Below are 19,613 nucleotides of genomic sequence, written 5' to 3'. Positions count from 1 at the left end.
TAATACAGTAATCTTCTTCAGTACAGTGATCCATAAGGAGATGTTGCCAAGGTTGGTAATTCCTGAAGTATTGCACAGTACGTAGGACTTTATTCCATGTCAAGCATGTTTGTATTAACGTTATTTCCAAGACCAATAAAATCAGCATTGATAGCATAGAAATCATTAGTAACTCAACAAACTACCCTATTTTGACACAAGAGAAACAAAAGTAGTTTCAAGAAAAAAATGAAAATCATTAATAGCCTTTAATTATAAAAAATAACTTCAGAGTGTCCTTTTAAAGTTAATTAAATTTAAATGCTGAGCTCTCTTCCAGCTCACAGATACAGCTTTTGAAAAATCAGGCAGATTTTTCAAATGTGTAATAAAATACTGTGATGTACCCTTACAACCTAGCTCAGATGCAATTTTCTGCTCCACTGAATTTATCTAGACTTTTAGCTGTTGGCTGCAAAGCAAATTTCTGTTCCTTCCACCCTCAGAGATATACACATTGTTGTCATTGGCTTAAAAAGCTGTGTGGAAATTTCTGCTTCCAGTAGAAGCTCATTAAACGTGACCAGTGGTTTTTAATGGTATTGATATAGAGACAAGTAATGCCGTGTGTCCTGAAGCCATGTCCTCTCCCTGTCCTTTTCCCTGGGTGCTCCGAAGCAGCCCACCAGAGAAGGTGCAGAAGATCCCGCTCCCTTCTTCCCCCCTGATTTTTAGGATGCTGCCCAGGTGTGGAGAGGTGTTAGAGGCATCCCCAGCCTGTGCTGTGCTTGTCCCACTTACTCAGGAGTGCTGGCTGGACCTGGTGTGGCCAGGCAGACATCCTGCTTGCGAAAAGCATCCCCTAGCATCAGCTGCAGGTTTCCAGTCCTAAAATCCCACAAAACTGGGGGGACCAAGTGGGCGTCAGGGGGATTCCTGATGAAGAGCACAGGAGAAATGCTGAGATGCACAGTTAGACTGGTGGGTTGGAGGTTGGCATCTCTGCTGAGAGGGAGATGTTGCCTGTTTACTGTGTGCCATTTGCCTGCTGGCAGAAACAGCTGTGACCTTTAAGAAGTAATGGTATTGGAGTGCCATCTCTTTACAATAGTGCTGTGTACTCCTGGTACTCCTGAGTGTCCACACAGCCAGCAGGGAGCTGATAGGGTGTATGGTGGTGAGGCTTCTGCTAGTATTTTCAGTGACCTGGAGGATGCGCTTTCGGAGTCAAAGCTTCAGTCCCCAGAGGGAATCTGTCCATGTCCTCAGTACTTCATGTCCGAGACAGGTCTCACTTTGTGTCCTAATATGCATTAGAAAAACGGAGAAAATGACCTCAAGCTACTGTTTTAATTGTGATCTTAATTTAGCAACATTTGTTTCACCTGATAGTCCCTTACGTCCAGTTGGTTACACTGTGTTCAGCTCCCTTCCTGGAGCCAAATATAGACCTTTTCCTTTTCCTCTCACTGACCTTTTTTGTTGCCTTCACAAATTTTCTCCAACAACGCTGTGTAAAAGTGTGTTTTTTCCCTAGCCAGGATGCTTATTTCAAGGCTTTGAACTTCAGTTTGGTGGTTTGTGTTTAACCTCCCTGGCTGGCCACTGCTGTAGCTCGTGTCTCTGGGGAGGACTTCAGAGTCATTGTGTCCCACAAAGAGATGAATTATAGAATGTCCTGAGTTGGAAGGGACCCACAAGCATCATCAAGTGTCAGAGCTGACTCCAGCATCTGGTAGCTCTGTGTCCATGGAAGTCCAGGCTCAGGGACAGGCCAGCCCCAGCTTGGGCATGGACATGGGCAGCGTGTCCGGCTGGATGGTGCAGGCTTGGGAGAGCGGACATGCCACAAGAGCCATCCCTCTGGTGCCCCTGCCTGCTCCCTGCCATCCTCTGCATGACAAGTATGCACCCCAGGAGTAACACAGACCAGGTTTAATGAGAAATCCATGCTCTCACTTGAAAATCCTCTTGTTAGGATGTGTATGTAGTGTTTCTATCTGATAATCTCTGCACGTCATTACACCAGGCTTTTGTTTCCTTGTCCTAAGGTATTGTCTCAGTCCTTAATAGGATATTTTCCTCTTTTTTTTTTTCTTTATATTAAAGAACAATCGAAGCCATGAAAAATAATTATTTTTCCTTTATGTTTTTCAGATGTAACATTCATCCACGAAGGAAATAAAACTTTTCTGGATAACCTTGTTAATTTTGAAAAGCTGGTAAGCTAATTTTGTCTTTCCTGTTTTTCAAAGAGATTCGCATTCTCTTCTTGCCTTTCCCCTCCTTATCTTGCAAGACTAAAAGTTTTCTTCTGGCTGAACTGGGAAGATGTAAAAAGGGGTGGAAAAGTGTAGTAAACAGAATAAAACAGCCAACAGTTTATCTCTCCTGGCCCTTTCCTCTGCTCTTCTCTCTTCTCTTTCCTCCCCCAATTCTGTGTAAAATGGCTAAGCCAGTGGTGGCCAACATTGGTGCCACGGTCCACTGAGTTTTCCTTCCTTTGCACCACCTTGTGGACTATTTCCCCCCAGTTAAGATCTTCTGCTTCAGCTTTCTCAGAGTTACATTTCCTTTTTTTTTTCTCAAGGCACTAGAGAGGAGGTTTCTCTATTTTGTCACCGCCACTGATATGCTCATCCACAGATCTTAAATGAAAGTAAACTTTTTGATCTAGGTAAACTTAAGAAGAAAATAATGCCTGAAATAGGAATTAAGCTGAGTGTAAATATCACTAGACTAACTTTTATGTAGAAGGGCACTTACTGACTTTGTATGTTTGACCACATGTACTCTAGACATCATATAACGTCCACTCTGGCATGATATTACAGACAGAAGTTTGATTTCTCTAATTTGCATGTTTTGTTTCTTTGTCGATAACATTTTCATAGCACTGAAAGCCACAGTTTATATATCTGAACAGTGGTGGGGCGGAGAGACTTTGTTTTTGGGGGTTTTTTTGTGTTGTTTGTTTGTTTGTTTGTTGGCCTGGAGCGTTCAATCAAGAAACCAAAATGTTCTTCCCAGTTGCTCTAGATGTGCCATGGGACCGTTGGTCCAGATGGCTGTGCCTGGTGAATTGTTCCCAACTATTTTCTCCATGTGTTTACACTTGTTTGAGAATGAACATGCAACCACAGAGTTATTAATGAACCAGATGTTAAACTTATTTTCACATCCCGTCATAATGTATCATAATGTTGTCTTTCAACTTGCAAGCAGATGTAGACTTTGACTTTTGAACCTGAGCTCCTCTTTTTGTGTTTTCTATTTGATTTCTGTGCCTTTTCTTGTTGCAGAGTTTACAGGAACACTGATTTGCACTTAATGAAAGGTTTTCTTGTCCCAAGTCCATTGACTGTTTGACCTTTCGGTGTTTGCATAAAACTCATTAGCATGTTCTTCTTCATTGCCTCTTGGAAGTACATCCAATTAACATGTAAATTAAACTAGTCCTTGATGCACAATAATTGTTACTAAAATCCCTGCACTGGCCCATATATTTATTTAGTGAACATGTAGGATCTGATTCTTGTTCCAGTTTTAGCCAGACCTTGTTAATTTGTTCTTTTGTTGTTGAACTGTGTATATGCTTAGTGTATGCTGGGCTTGCGGGGTAAGATTTCCTGTCCTGTCACCATTGTGTCTCCAGAGGCAGTGGGAGCTTTGCTAAGCGACTTCAGTGAGGCAGGATTTCACCTTTTCCATGCAAATGGATACTGGGCATTTTAAATGGGGGGGGGGGGGTTGTGGGGAGAGTCTGAGGTGATGGTGGTGGGGTGAGGATTGTTCAAACTGACACTTCCTCCAAATTATTAGTCAGATCACGCCCTCAGGAATGTGCTGTCTCATGGAGCCCTGTGTACATATGAATGCAGGCAGTAGTGCAAGCTTAGGAAGTGGGGGCTTAGGAGAGATTTAAATATGAGTGTAGTGGAAACTCAGGCACCACACGTATCACACTGATTCATTTGGATGCTAAGGTACTTGCTCAATAAGCATGAACTTACTAACAAGATGCATCACACGTGATCATGTATACATCAGTTTGTGTTTCTTTTTTAGTTATAAGGGGTTTGTGCGAAGGAAGAACATCTTCCTTGGTGTTCTGTATTGTGCTGAGCACTTTCTAGCCTCTGCTGAGAAAAATTAGGATTGACATTGACTCCTGCTTGATTTGGATCAAGCCACTGAACCTCACCTGCAAATTTGCTGTAGCAGAAAAAGAAAAATTATTCTACCATAGCAGATTATTGCTTTGGGGAAGGAACTTACTGTCATAAATGCATAGAATTTCTACTTATGAATTTCAAAGCAAAGATAGTCTCTAATGTCTCTGTTTGGATCAGTATTTTGAAATATTTCATTTCTGCATTAAACGTCTCACCTAAAGGAGGACTTGTCAGTCTAAACCATTGATTTTCCAACTGTGTCAGTTGGTTTTATTAAAAATATTCTCTCTCCCTCCAATCCCTGCTTCTTTTTTATTCTTAGACCATCATGGCCTCAAGAATCCTACCGTAACTGAGCTTGGTTTGACATGACATGATTGCAGTGAAGACAGAGTTAATTCAAAATATAAAGAAGGGAATTTGCAAAGAGAAGAGAATGAAATGGGGTTTTTTGACTCAGAAACGCTACCTAGTTTTAGCAAAAGTTAAAGGGATTGCAGTGGTTTATCTAGCTCCAAGCTGGGTAAACTCTAGAATAGTGTTAGGTCGATACTTAGTACCATACCCACTTCCTTAACTAAATCTGAAGGAATAAATGAAAATATGGTCTTATGCATCTCAGGGTATTTCCATGATATTTACTGAGCTGCTTCACTGAAATGTGGCTTCTTCAAGTGTTTTTTTTTTTTCTCTAGTCAGCTGTCACCCATATCCTATCAATGTCTTAGCCATGCTCCAGCAAACTCTAATACAGGTCAATGGCCATTACTATTTTAGATAACACTTTCTTACCTAGTGCCTTTGGCTGTAAGGATTGTGAACACCCAGCTGAAGATTCTCAGCCTCCACCCCCCAAATATCCGAGCAACTCCCAATCCTGAGTTTTTCACTATCCTCAGTTAAAGGGGTGCTAATGATCCTGTGGGTTGAAAGGCCACAAGAAATGTGTGTTACTCATCACCGTAACTGTACGAAAGCACCTGTTTAAGCAGTCAGGAAATAGCATTTGCTTTGCAGATCAATTGGCTGATCTTCTGTATTAGAATTACATCCCAGAGAGTTGGAAATGGACAGAGAGAAATTAGCATAATTAGGCTACTAAAGCCAGGAGATTTGGGATTCTGCTTTAAGAGAGTGTTACATAAAGAGATTTTTAGGAGCCAGTCTTGGGATGGACCGCTACTCTGACTGACTACGAAGAAGAAACAGCAAAGAATGGCAGTGTGTGTGATAGTGGGATCTTTTTTACTTCTAAAAGCCAAATGCAAAGGGTATCAGCTGGAAAACATCACAGCAGCAGCACCGGTGGAAGTTGTAGCTCTCCTAGTACACACACTATTGGTCATGAAATCTAGATCATCTCTTTAGAACTTCATTATAATCAGTGTAAGAATATCAGCACAAGAGATTGCATGATTTCATGGCAAATGAAGCACAGTGGGTAACAAGAAAAATTATTTTGATTCACTGATGAAAGGAACATGAAGTTCCCATTAAATGTGCTCTTGTGATAAGCTTTTTTGTGGAAAAGTCTTGTAAGCCACTCCCAGGGTGTAGAGAGATGAGCTGTTCTGCGTCATTCTGGTCTTAAACATACTTTGCTCAAGACAGTTAATCCTTTCCACCTCTGTTTATTTTTGAGGGAGATGTAAGAAAAGCATCAGCTGTTTGCGTGAGCTATTATACCATTCCTGTTAACTGCAATTTGCTTAAATTAGTTACTAGATTGGGTGAAGAGTTGCCACAGAAGCAGTTAAATAAAGAAAAAAACATAATGCCTCAAGAACTTTATGGGTGAAAATGCATACTCTCCACTGATTTATAGTGAACAATTCCAGTTTTCATAAGCTGAAGACCCAAGCCTGAGTGAGAAACCAAATTTAAATTTTTTGTTTCTTCTGCTTAATCTAAGCGAACGACCAGTATCCCTGTTAGCACCATCTTTTCTTAAAACAGCCTACCTACAGTACAGTCTTATTTGGTACGTGTCTGCAGAGATGTCGGGGTGCTTGCTCTGCAGCATTTAGGCTATGGGCCAGGTTTCTTACGTTTGTTATCATACTGCAGAAAACCGCCTAGCTGATACTGGTGCCTGGTTGTGCTAGGCATTATACAAATATATGTTAAGGTGTAGTCTGTGCCACAAAGGGGCTTACAGTATAATTGGACAACACGTGGAGACAGAAGGAGAGAGTGCAGACTATCGAATGCCCTGGATAATGCACTAAAGCTGGGGGTTGGATCCAGGAGCACCCACCCAGTCCACAGGACTTCCCTGCTGCAGGTTTGCAGTTTAATAAAAGTCACGGGAATGAAAATAAGCAATTGTTTGGCTGTTTTTCATTCCCACTTTCCATGGGCTCTTAGGGAGTTGTTCTCATTTCATCTCTGTGATATCAGTAAGGACCTTCTAGACTAACCCTGTTTCATCATCTATTATCACTAAGACAAAGAGCAAAGTTTCTCTCCTGCTGTCTTCATTTTCTACCTTACTACAGTTGCTTTTTGCTGTACAATGCAGGGCAAGGAGAATTTTTCATGCTTATTTAATGACAGAATCCATCTGAGATTATTGCACTGATGTTTTATATCTTGTCTTTACAGCACATGATTGCAGATACTGTTCGGTCATTGAGACATTGCAGAAATAACCAGTTTGGTGAGCAGCCAAAATTTGCTATTTATCTTGCCTTTGTACAGCCTCAAGGGTGTTTTTTTGGTTTGTTTGTTTGGGTTTTTTGGGGGGGGGGGTTTGGGTTTTTTTGGGGGGGTTTTTTTGTGTGTGTGTGGTTTTTGTTTGTTTGTTTGGGTTTTTGTTGTTGTGGTGGTGGTGGTGTTGGTTTGGGGTTTTTTTGGTTTTTTTCCTGCTTTCTTTACTGCTTATGTTTACTACAGCAGCAAAACACGATCAACAATTATTTAACCAATTGGCAAGAGGGGGCATCGTTGTTGGAAGCTCAACGTAACAGAAACCACAGTTGGATGAAGTTTTACTTTACAAAACATTTGTAGAAACAGCTTCCAAATTTTTTAGAAATTATTTTCCTGCAAAAATTATCACCTCTTCGAAATAGTGTGTGAGGTCTGTTCCAGCTGCACTTAATAGTGGAGGCCTCTGATGTACGTTGCTGTTCTCACTTTCCCAGCTATAACCAAGTTAGCCCAGTCTCCTGCTAGTCTGTGTGTTTTGGTAATGGCTTCACAGCTCTCTTGGGTTCCAGTAGCTAAAAGATGGTATTTATCGCCACAGCTTTTCACTTAGCTTTTCACCAAGAGCAATTGTTTGCTTAGTTTGGGTTCTTAAGGACATTTCACAAAACGGTAGGAGTCTTGACGACACTAAGATCCTGTGGGCTTGGTGAAAGTAGTTTGAAGTAGTTGACTAGGTAGAAAAGAGGGGGTTGTGTTCGTACCTCTGCTAGGGGAAGACTGCAAATAGAGCTCTGCCTGCTTTAGACGCTGGAGGGTCGATGCTGATGAGAACGGTCCCAAGTGCCTCAGCTGCACAAAAGACTTTTTTTCGTGTTTCCACCTTAGTATCCACCAGAGAATCCAACCCTAAGGGACCATGCCAGAAGACCCCAGCTCACTTTGTTTTGCTGTTCACAGAAGAGAAACCTTGTTTTAATCCTTCTCAGCATTTGTTAAACACAGGAAGGGGGCATAAACACAACACTACTTTGGGAAGTGGTTAGTTTTTAAGCCAAACCCACTAAACATGTCATTTATTGAGGCCACTAGAACTCTTTTTCCAAAGAGAAGTTCAGAACCATGCTGCAGCCTTGGGGAAAAGAGTTTGAATCTTTTTTTTTTCCCAGCTGAATTTTCATCAGCTGCCAGCATGGACTCTGACAATATTATTGTTGTTGTTGTTGTTATTTTTGTGTATAAAAGCCTTGGAGAATGATAGGTACTTTTAAGAGCTTTGCTGAACATTTGTTTTATAGAATTAGCATGTGTATGTACAGTCTTTTTTTAAAAAACAAAGGCTGCTCAGTATTATGGTTCTTGTGTTATTTTATATATTTATATTTATATATTTAAATATATATATATTAAAGAGAGGGAGAGGGGCAAAAGGAGAAGGACATGCCTTTTGTTTTTGTTCTGTTAAACCAGATGCTGAAGGAGGTATTGATTAATCCAAACAATGCCTCTGCAAGTTAGAATGTCTCTTATTTGGCATTATAAAATAGAGCATCGGTTCCTTTTAATGATGTGAATTTATTTTGCAGCTTCTCTGCAAATCTTTCATCTTGTTTTTTGCCTTTTTTTCCAAGTGGGTTTGTAAGTGTTGCAACATAAATCCAAGGTTAATACCTGAGATTTATCATATAATCTAGTAGTTTGAAATACATGATTGTTATTTTATTTTACCAAAGACTTGATTTATGGTGAAGCTGACATTTAAAAAGCAGCTTATACAGACATCCCTGTAGGCATTTTTTTTTCTTAAATTCATTTAGGCATGAAATGAATTCACTGAATATTTATTGAGACTTTATGGACAGTTTCCTTTTCTAGTGGGCTTATTTTGCTCTCAGGAATGTGAATTTTTCTACTGCATCAATTCCCAGATTGGCCTAAGAGCAGCAGGCCTCTCACTGTAAGAAAGAATTGAAACAAAACTAAGCAAGAAATATTATTATTGTTTATGAACTGTATCATGTGTATTAAGCTTGCAGGCCAAAGTCTTTCTGGATTAGAAACTGGCTAGGTTCCAAGCAAGACTGAAATGGCTTTTTAATGGAAATAATACTTTTAAATCCTGAAAACAAATAGTAGCATTTCCAAAACCAGGCAAAGCAGCCTGAGAAAATAACATAGTTCAAGCTCTTATCATTTCAGGTATTAATGAGAAATACAAGTGTTTTGCAGTACATTCAGCACAGCTGCTGGGATCCTATTCCCTCAGAATGAAAATGTCATCTCTGTATCCCGACACAAATTTATCATGTTGTCCTGTTCTCTCCCACATTTCTCAAGTTAAATAGCTGCCCAGGAGCCGCAGGCAGAACTGGCTGCACTCACATCCCACGTTGCCTACACAGCACCGTGCAGCGCTCTTTAGAAACAAGAGGGATGCTCGGTTCCTGGAAAGTGTCTGGTGTAGCTGGAGAGCGTGGAGAAAAGGATGATCATGAAACAAAGGAGAGGGAGGGAGTGTCTGAGTTAAGCTGATTGGTTCAGGGAATTTTGAGGGGTTTTCTTTTTTTAATTTATGGCAATGTTATTAAAAATTCCTTGAGGACACGGACGAGAACAGAGCTCTCCAAGCTTCACTCACTTGTCAGCAGTCAGCAACGTGTGGGAAACGTTTCTTGTTGTTTTCTCTGCCTGTCTTGATGGATCTCATGGCCATGGGCTTGGCTTTTCCTTTTCCACTTCCACTGGTCACCAGGCATGCTGGAGGGTTTCATGAGCAGCGAGTTCCCACAGGCCAATGTAGGAAACAGAAAACACCTGCTATTCAAGCCACCTTTCAGTTTATCTGTTCCACAGCTAGTTCCTCTTGCCATGTAAACTCCCATGAAATGGCAGCATGACTCTTGGCTCTGTTACTAGATCAGAAATCAAAAGCGTAACAGATCAAAACATGGGGGCCTGTCAGAGCAGCTTTGAAGAGCTTTTGTATCCGTCTGCTGCGCTGTCACCTTTCACCTGCTCTGAAGGAAATTATACGGGGCCTGCTGTCTTGTGTACTTGTGTTAAGGTTGTTTAAAAGTTCCAGGCTGGGTCACCCACCCCTGCTCAGGGTCCCGTTGAGCTGCCAGAGCAGCACAAAGGAAACCTTGAAGCACCACACAGGGGACAGATTGTCTGTGCTGCCAGCAGGAGTAAATCTTCCACTTGGGAAGAGTCAGGTTCTTGCCATCCACTTGTCCCTCCTTTGTGCACGCTGGCTGCCCAGGATGGCCTACTTCTTTCTTCTCTTTTTTGTATCTAGCTGTTACCTCATGCATTGCACTTAAACAGCAAGTCCTTTGGCTCACTGGCTGTCTTTTTATGATTGTCTAGCACCTGACAGGTTGGCACACCAGGGACTTTGTGACACACAGGACAGAGAAGCAGATAGAGCATGGCTTTCTGATCCATCCCCTTTCTCCTGTTCTGCAGGCAATGAAGTTCCTTCAAAAGAGCATCATGAGCTGAAGCCATACGTCCATCACCTGCATGTCATCGACAACCAGCAAGCTCTGTTCGAGCTTTCTCACAGGATTGAGCCGCGAGTGTGAGCATACACAGCTTCATATAACCTTGTAACTGCAGCACTTTGAATTAAGTGAATGTTTATGCCAAGCATGTTGCTTCCCTATATAAGAACAGTTTACTGAGTTTTATCAGTAGCTCACACAACATACGCAGGAAAATCAGGCAAGAGCCAGCAAAGGAGCTGCTCACAGAGCGGCAGGGCAAGCGTGGTGCCATCCGCACTGGTCACCGGGACAGGAGAGAGTGGAGCAGCATCCTTTGAGCTCAAGGAGCTTGGTTTCTGTGGAAATATTGTTTGGTCCAGTGTAGCTTTCAATGCAGATTCTGCCAGTATTAGAATGAAAGGAATCATCATGTCACAGCAGCAAAACATTTCAGCAAGCAACATGCTGCAAGGGGATTGATTCTCAGTTCACCACAGTACGTACCTCGCTAATTCAAGGCTGCCAAAGTGTTGTTGCCAAAAATACTGTGCAATCTGTGCAGCTCCCCCGAGTCCACTGGAGGATCTCATTTGAGATAAGTGCGGGCAACCAAGAATGGGAATATAAAAAGACAGCACACCAGATGAAACTCAAGAGTACATCGTGATGTGGAGGTCAGCAGTAAACAGTTCACGCTGTTATGGCCCCTTAAGAATCTGCTTTATAAAACACACTGTAGGAGCCAATCTGCTTTTGTTGCAATTTATGGACACGTTTGTACACTGAAAACCTGTTATTTTCTTCCTTTTCAATTGTCTCAGATTTAGCATCAGCTCTTGCAGCTGATGTGTTACAAATTATTATAGCAGGAGCTTTGTTTTCTGCTTGGATTACAACCTCCTTGGTGTCTATTCAGAGACAATGCCTAGATCCACCTGCATTCCTAACTCACCTCCTGGAAATACTGTTTCAGCAGGTAAAACTTCACCTAATTTGCAGATGCTTCTAGTTTTCAAAGAACCAAAGGGTACACCTCACAGAGTACCTGTGTAATTACCTGCAAACACACCAGGTTCTCAGCATCAGGGTCTCTTTACTGCTCCCGTCCCTCTCACACCTCTCCCCTAGCAATTCTCATGTAGCTAAAAGTACTACTTCTGGGCATGTACTGAGGCAGCGTTTCTAAAATCTTGTCTACAGCTGACCTGCATCTAAGCACCACCATCACCGTCAGTCTGTTTTTCAGCGCTAAGAAGTTGCCCTGGAATAATCTAGTGAATGCCGTGGGCGATGTGCAGCCTGACATGTGTTTGTACACTGACTCACGGTCACGGTCCCTTTGCAGAGCAGGGAGGATACTTTTCATTGCTTGCCCATCTCTATTGTATGTTTTCCACATGAGGAAGACTACCAAGAAAACGCTCCTTTACTGAGATGCGGGAATACTGAAGTAGCATGTTCTTCATCATTGTGTTATCTGTGGTTTAATGGGATTGAAAAAAAAAAAAAAGCAGCTTTAACAAATAGTCTGGGGCGGAATCTGTGGAATGCATTCAGTTTTCCCATCTGTGAAATATTGTATAGATCTATTGTAAAGGAAACAGATGTTTCAGAAATGTATTTGCTTGTACTTTGTTATTATCAAATACTATATGATTTTTTTTTTTTAAGAAAAAAAATCTTCTTTTTACCCAGTAAAAAGAAAAAAAAATAAACTCTTGCTGGCCATGGAGTAAAAATTTCATATGTTCTTCTGTAGATGTGACTGCACATATTGTAAATAATTATTTTGTGCAAACAGACCAAAACTATTCGGATGAGTATACTAGCTGTGGTGGGCTCCTTTTTGCAGTGTAAGAACACAAACCAGATACAATTTTTTGCTTGTGTTACTGCAGCTGTTCCTCTGGCCACAGCACTCCCCGAATCCCCATCCTGGCTGCATTACCTGGGTGGTTTGCTGGGTTTTGAGCTCCCCCTTGTGAAATCTTTTTTACTGTGGTGTTATTTTTAGGAGCCTGTTTGTAGACCAGCCTGCATGCTTTAGCTCATATGGTGTAACACTCTAGTCCACAACTTGTTCTCTTGAGATCTGTGGGAGAGGGAGCATTAGAAGGTATTTAGGGTGAGAAAGTGGGGCTGTTTCTCAGTTCACTGCATTTGGCTCTGTGATAGTTTTGATAGTTACTGCTGGTGAAGCAGCAGTGGTGCCAGAGAAGAATGAAAAACAAGGAAATGAAAGAAGGGTAGAAAAGTAAGGGGAAAAGAAAAATCAGAAGCAGAAAGATGACTGTGCTCAGGCTTTGATTTGAAAGCATGCTATAGCCACCTTGAAAGCTCCTCACTCTACCAGCTCAAAATGGTTGAAGTCAATGGATGGGTTAACTTGTACCAGAAGGCTTCAAGCCAGCTGAGGTATTGGCAATCTGTGCCTCTGTAACTTTATACTAAGTGAGGCGGTGCTTACCCCTTGCAGCTGACGTAAAACCAGTTTGAAGGCACATAGCCAGCATTAATGTCATTATCTGTGTTGTGGCTAATTAGACCGCTGTTTAAAACTTTCCAAACTACTTTTCATAGTGGCCTCTGTAACTTGGATATAAATTTCTGGTCTGAGGGGCCGAAGCAGGTGCATCAATTTCACATTCAAAATATGGACCTCATAACTGTTACCATAAAGGCAAGGCAACCAGTCTAAATCTGTAGCCAGTATGTCTAATTAAGAAAAGGCCCTTCAGAGTCTTTGTTCAACAGGTGAGGTATTGCAGAGCTGGGCTGCAGACCAGCAAGCACTTGAAGGTGTGGTGGCTGGGAGCAGAACTAGAAGTAAACCCCATGAAAGGGAAAGGGGACGCTATACAGCCTCTGCCAGGGTCCGGCACTGGTGATATTGTATGATTTTTTAATTTTTTTTTTCCTTAAGCACTCAGTAGTGCTTTTATGTTAGGATGAAGTCCATGAATCTTGTAATTTCAGTTTATCACAGTCGCACCTGGGGTTAAACACTGCAGATTTTCTTTAGTGACTAGGAAAAGTAATTAGACAGAACAAAGGAAAAAGCTGGGTCACTATACCTCTTTGATGTGGGATTTTGTTGCATCAAATTTAGATATTTCTATGACACAGCTTTCTGATTCTAGCCCCATCTTGGATAGAAATAAATTGCATTTGTATGACAGTGGCAAAAAAAGGTGTTATCAGAAATAATAAGGCGTGCTGCTGTGAATTACAAAGATGTAAATACTAAACATTTTAGCAGAGTAATATTTATTTGCATAGCTTATTTATTGTCATCTTATACACTGTTAAATACTGAGATGAAGTCAATGAGCTGAGGTAAGAACACCTGCCTGTTCGTTCTCTCTGAGTGCCATAATGCTGTCAGCTTGCATTAAAAGTAATAAAATAGAAAATCCCAAATCAAGGTATTTACCTAACTTCTCAGGGACTACAGCTAGTAGTTATCCACCGTTATGAGACCTGGTATGTATGAAATAATCTGATTTACCCGAATTAATGTTGCCAATGCTTTCATATTTCATGCTTGTCTGCCTCTGTACATATTATTGTGTTGTGTATTTATGAGAGCTAGTAAGCAATAATTTATATGTCAAAATGGCCAAGCAATACAAGGTTAAAACTTGTAGAAGCAACTGTTACACTTATCTTGCATTTTCCAGTGTTTTTTAATATTGCTTTTAAAAATATAAAAACTACCTTGATGACATCTGAGCTCTGTGCCTTCATGCGTATCACAGGTGCTTATTCTTCCTAATGGAAATGTTTTACTTCCAGTCGTTCAGTTCCATGAACCCTCACTACATTTGCCATGTGGGTGCCTCAGTAGCCTGACCCTGTTCAGAGCTGCTCGTCCATCGTCTGCTGGTACTGCGTTTCAGAAGCAGGGATGATATTAACGGGGTCTCAGCTGTGCCTTATCATCACAGTGCTAAGAGGGGCCTGGAGCCACCATGAGAAGTCCCTGTGGGAGAGGGGAGGAGTAAATCTATCTTCATATCCTCTGGAGTTTACTTATCAGCGCTTGATCCTCTTACTGAGGACAGCAAATGATTTTCCCTGTCATCAGGCATCGCTGCCGGTGTGGTTTCCTCTCTGCTGCTCTGCAGTGGGGAAGGCAGAGCCCACAATGGGCTGCGAGTGTGCTGTAATGCAGCTGATGCTTGTCCTGTCCTTCCATCCTTCCCACTTGCAGACCCCAGGAACCCACTAAGCCAAACCTGGCTGTTTCACCCAGAAATAATACTTGGTACTTACAGCGTGGTGTCTGTTCAAAGTGCTTTACAAACAGGCAGTACTTAATCCTCTAAGTTCCTGCACCTTAATCTTAAGCCTGACCTACAAAGCATTGGTGGCAGTATTAATATACAAGCAGGGAGAATTTTAACTACAGGGTGTTTCAAAAATATCAACCCAATCTCAAAGCAGTATATTTCATGATGGCAACATGTTAAAATTACACAAAAATTTACATCTAGCAGTAATCTAGAATCTAGCAGTAATCATTTGAAACTCTTTGACCCACCCTTTCAAGTACTAAGAGTTTCATTCATGGGCAGTTCAGGGTTGCAGAGATACAGTGATTTCTATTCTTGAAACACCCCGTAGAATAATTAAACCAGCACAAGCCCAAATTGTTGGCACAGCGCTATAATGATGTTTAAAAGATACTCTACAGCCAGACATCCTTTTCCAGATCCAGCTGTGCAAGCTGAAGGCTTTATGTTCCCAGCTGTTCATCACTGTCCCTTCATTGGAGATCATTGCTCCCCACTGTGTAGCTCAGAAGGACACCTGGGGAGTCTCTCCTAGCCTGTTGCAGTTAGTCAGCTGGATTACTTCAAGCCATATATGACTGCATGCAAACAGCTAATTTTGCACTGGCGGCCTCTCCTTCCATCAATCAGCCTTGCTGGGAGGTTGTCACAAGAAGCTAAAGTGACAATACCTTTCAGATGATTTGCAAATAGGAAGATGTAGAGCTGAGGATACCTACCTTACAGCTCCAGCTGTGCTAGAAGAGCCACAAGAAGAGGCTGCTGCACTCCAGATGTTGTCCATTCAGAGCATCCTGGCTGAACTATTCACACAAGTCTCCTCCATTCCTCTCAATCAAAAAGAGCTTTATTGGCAAAGACCTGCAATTTAAGCTGCTTAGTGGATTGCATGATTTTTAACTGCAGTGGTTGAGAGGCCTGTGATGAGCTGTTCCTGCAGAAGCTGTGGAAGGTGAGAGGCAGCAGGTGGGGGCCATTTCCTCGGGGGCCTGCGCAGAGTGTGACTGACATGCATGAGGGTGACTGCTGCTTCTTGGTGGGAAAAAACCTCTCAGTCTGAAAAACAAACCTCAGATATTTACTGTGTTTCATCTCCCAACGGGCTTTCATGCCACACAGAGCATCTGCCCTGGAAGTCCTGCTCACTTCTGCCATGGGGGTAGCAGCTGAGTTACGCAGCAAAACCCAGAGAAGGTAAGTCTTCCTCTGGCTCTACGTGCTGTCTGCCTCTATACCTACAATGACCACCATTCACACTGGAGAGTTCTGTGGTGGCACCCTGTGTGCTACAATAATACCATGAAATACCTGTAGTTGTAGCAGAGTTAAAAGAATAATGAAGTGCAGTTAATATAAAATCTTGAGAATTAAGGAGGCTTGCAAAGGATGGGCAAGAGAACAATTTTTAAAGCAAGGACAAAAGTGTTCTCCTCTGCTTTCTCTTTTGTCTAGAAGATGGTCAGTGGATTTCATAAGACCCTTCTAAAGGTCCAGAGAGCCTAACAAAGATGAGCTTGAGCTTCAGAGGCTTTCAGAGGTCAAGGAATGGCAAGGATACAGTCTGCACACCTTCTTTTAATTTTGATTGCCCATTGCAATGAACACTTATTCAAGAGTGTTTCCAATATGCAGTTGCAGCTGTGTGTCCCCCTAAGAGGTCTGTACTGCCACTTACCTGTAAAGGCACCATCTTCTTTGTACAGATCATCACATGCTCTTTGCAAATCCATGCATTTTGGGAACTGCCTGGGATTCAGCTCATTTTTCCATCCCTCTCCTATCCCATGCAGGCATTGGAAGGAGGAAAGGGGGCATCATCTTGAAAGCCTTGGGAAGATTCCTTTGCTCTGAAGCATGCTGCTGATTCTTTCCAGGTCCCACTTCCTCAGGACAGAGGCAGCTCTTGTCCTTACATCCTCATTGAGGAAAAAAACCAAACAAACCAAAGCAAACAACCAAACAATCCCAGAGTTAAATCCATGCATTTAATACCTAGGAAGAACCTCATTTTGGGGCCAGGAGAGAGGAGAGCCATTCAGCAGGTCACATAAACCCAGCAGGTGAGAGGGAAGCTCTTTGTGTTCTCTGCATGGCTCTGATTGATTGCACCTGGATATTTGCCTGTTTAAGTTGTTACTTTGCAGGGAAAAGCAGATACTGCTGGGTTCATGTATAAGTAGGACTGTTTGTGGGTTGGTTTTAGTACTCTGTATGGTCTTGTTGCTATTGGTTCCCTTCTATAAGGTTTCAGCTCCGCTCTCTGTAGTAAGGAGTCAGAGCAGTCCTGGGGGTGCTAAGAAATAGTGAATCAGCATAGTTTAGAATGAGGTTTGATTAGGAAACAAAACTTAGTTTACCCTTTTTAGCATGAAAATGTAGATTTAGTGATGTAAGTTTAGAGAAGAGCATGAGCAAGACATGGTGTTTTTAAGCAGGACCAGATTAACTAAACCACACTGAAAGACAGTCACTGGGGTGGCCTGCCTTGAATAGATGAGTCTTCAACAATGGTTTGTGCAAGGAGGTGGGTTACAGATTGTATAGCCTTTGGAACAGGTTTTCTTGCAGAAAGTTGTCAGGGCTTCAAAAACTTGAGCAGCTCAGGTTTCTGTCTTGGTCTCCTGCTGTCACTGTCACCAGTGCAAGTCCTTTCCTACCCCTAGTGGCAGTAACAGCTGCTTCAGAGTGACTGCTACTGCTCCAGGTAAGGGTATAAAGACAAAACGGTTACCGATGGCAAACAGCCTCTTTGTAAGCTGCAGTAATTAATGAGATAAATGGCACTGCAACAACAAAAACCTACAAAAACAAACAAAAAAAAGAAAGGAAAAGTCCTGCCATTGACCCTACTGAGTGCTGAGCTGCCTCTGCAGGTGAATGGTTTAGACAGGAGAGCTACTTAGCAGGGAGAAGTGGCAGTGGCAGAACTCTCCCATTTAACTTAAGTGGCGAAGTGCCCCTTGAGAGACATACCGCCAGCTGTGACAGATGGCTTGAAAGCACAGAGCTGTGCTTTGCTGGAGGGGAATTTACCAGCAAGTGTAAACAGGGATGATTCAGACCTAGAAATGACAAAGGATGGTGAGGATCAAACCTCAGATCAAGTGCCTCCCTGGTAAGTTATACAGGCTTTTTACAAATGCTTCTGGGAGCTCTCTGTAACACTAGGCGAAGGCTCGTGTTGCTTCATGAGCAATTAAACTGTTACTGAGGCTGCGTGGGCTTGTCAAGTGTGTCTGGCAGTGGGGGTGACAGCAGTACCGACAAGTGTCTGCTGAGGCATTCGGCTCAGCAGCTGCAGGTGACAGTCCTTCAGCTGCAAATCCCTCAAAAGTTTGAAGTCTTCAAGTTACATCAAGCAGCTTGGAGGAACTTTCACCAGAACAAGGCCAGCTGGTGTCATAACGGTGTCTCCCCCTTTCATTCAGAAAGACTGTGTGCGGTCAACTTGACTTTCTATTGATTTTGGTTTTAAAAACTCTGGATGCTCAAATGTCTGCTGTCAGGCTGAGTCCCTGGCTATGCTTCAAAACTGAACGTACTCACTGAATCCAATTTCGAATACTTTAAAGCAGCAAATAACTGCAAACTGCTTTATATGCTAGTGATGCTGGGCTTCATACAAGGCCAGCCCCTCTGGTCATGGTGCAGCACCAGAAGGGCTGCTGGGTTTTGGGTGCTCTGTCACGCTCACAGGGATGAAAACTGCTGTGGCAGATGCTGGTTGCCAGCACTGACCTTGGCTCGAAGCTACAGCTTGGCTTGAGGCTACAGCTACATGTTCCAGCTTCAGGGCACATTGTTGGTTGGAGGCCACTTTCTAAGTCCAAATAGATGATGATGTGATGGTAAAAGCAAGTAGAAAGGCGTAGGAAATGACTGAGAATGATTTGAAGTCCAACATAACAAAGGTAGAACAGGAAAGGGCTATTAGGGGAAAATAACATGCAAATTTGCAGAAAACTCGTGTGTCTAAAATGCATTTAGACACCCTTGTTTAGTGTTTATTTGATGAGGTTTACTTCATTTGAAGTGACATAATTCACTTTACTTTTAAATAAGAGTTTCTGCTGAAGAGTATAAAGTGGTTTAGCCAAGCAAATTTTATTTCCTGCTTTTTACTAACTTGAATTAAGCCTCAGAACAATTTGAGTGGCTCCGGGGAACTTGCTCTGGCTTTGCAGAAATGCAAATGAGGAAAGACACTAAACCTTGGGGTTTTCAGAGGACTTTGAGAGATAGTAACATGGCAAAAGTAGTTATCATTTCCTGGAAAGAACTAGACAAGAAACTGCTGGAGCCATGTGTTACTAAAAGACAAGCAGGGTTCTTATGGGGAGCATCTCCGCAAAGAGTACATTACCGCTTTGACCCAGAAAGGGCTTGGATGGCTGTGGTTGGTTGCAGCAGAAGCTGCTGCCAGCTAGAATAAACTTTTTCCAGCAGCATACCTGCTTTTTTTTTCTTTTGAAAACTCAGTTACCATTGACATCTAGTGGTGAAATCCTGTGCCTGGAGAGCCAGTTTATTGCATCCAAACTGCCTGTGCGACCTCAAGGGACGGTGGGACATAACACAGCAGTGAGAGGCTCCTCTGTCATCTGTGTGGTCCACTGACCCCAGTTCATTAGATTTGTTGACTCAGATTCCCATTTAAGTGGACTCATGGGATTATCTTTTCAGCCTTTCTGTGCACGTTTCCCAATGGATTTAGTTTTCAGGCTTTGTGATGAGCGTGCACATTCACTCAGGACAGATGCTAATGGGAATAAAGACTGTTGCCTTCTCATCTGTCAGTAGCCCCCAGAATCAGTGTCTCATTCGAAGCTGTTGGCTGCAATGTGAGCATTGGGCCTGGGGCAGCTTCTCCAAACACGCTGCGGAGTTCTCTGGCTGTGTTTGACAAAAGCAGGCAAATGCCCTGCCTGCTGGGTTAACGGCACGAGGTTGAGTTCACTGTTTAATCAAAGCACCAGTTTTGTGAGCCTGAGGAGCAAGTTTTCTCTGGAAGGTGCTGTTGTACATGT

The 19,613-nt window shown here is 42.4% G+C and overlaps 1 protein-coding gene across 1 annotated transcript in view; it reads left to right on the top strand.

Annotated features, from left to right (window-relative positions):
* The window catches only part of RAPGEF5 (Rap guanine nucleotide exchange factor 5), a 164,580-nt gene extending 150,570 nt beyond the window's left edge, over positions 1-14,010 (top strand). The window contains exons 24-26 of the mRNA XM_065628690.1: positions 2,137-2,201; positions 6,759-6,813; positions 10,272-14,010. Of these exons, the coding sequence (XP_065484762.1) occupies positions 2,137-2,201; positions 6,759-6,813; positions 10,272-10,390 (239 nt within the window). The 3' untranslated portion in view covers positions 10,391-14,010. The remainder of the gene's footprint in view (positions 1-2,136; positions 2,202-6,758; positions 6,814-10,271) is intronic.
* The last annotated feature ends 5,603 nt before the right edge of the window (positions 14,011-19,613 follow it).

Source organism: Caloenas nicobarica, chromosome 2, assembly GCF_036013445.1.
Source record: "Caloenas nicobarica isolate bCalNic1 chromosome 2, bCalNic1.hap1, whole genome shotgun sequence".
Lineage (NCBI taxonomy): Eukaryota > Metazoa > Chordata > Aves > Columbiformes > Columbidae > Caloenas > Caloenas nicobarica.
This window is presented reverse-complemented; position numbering and strand designations above follow the sequence as displayed.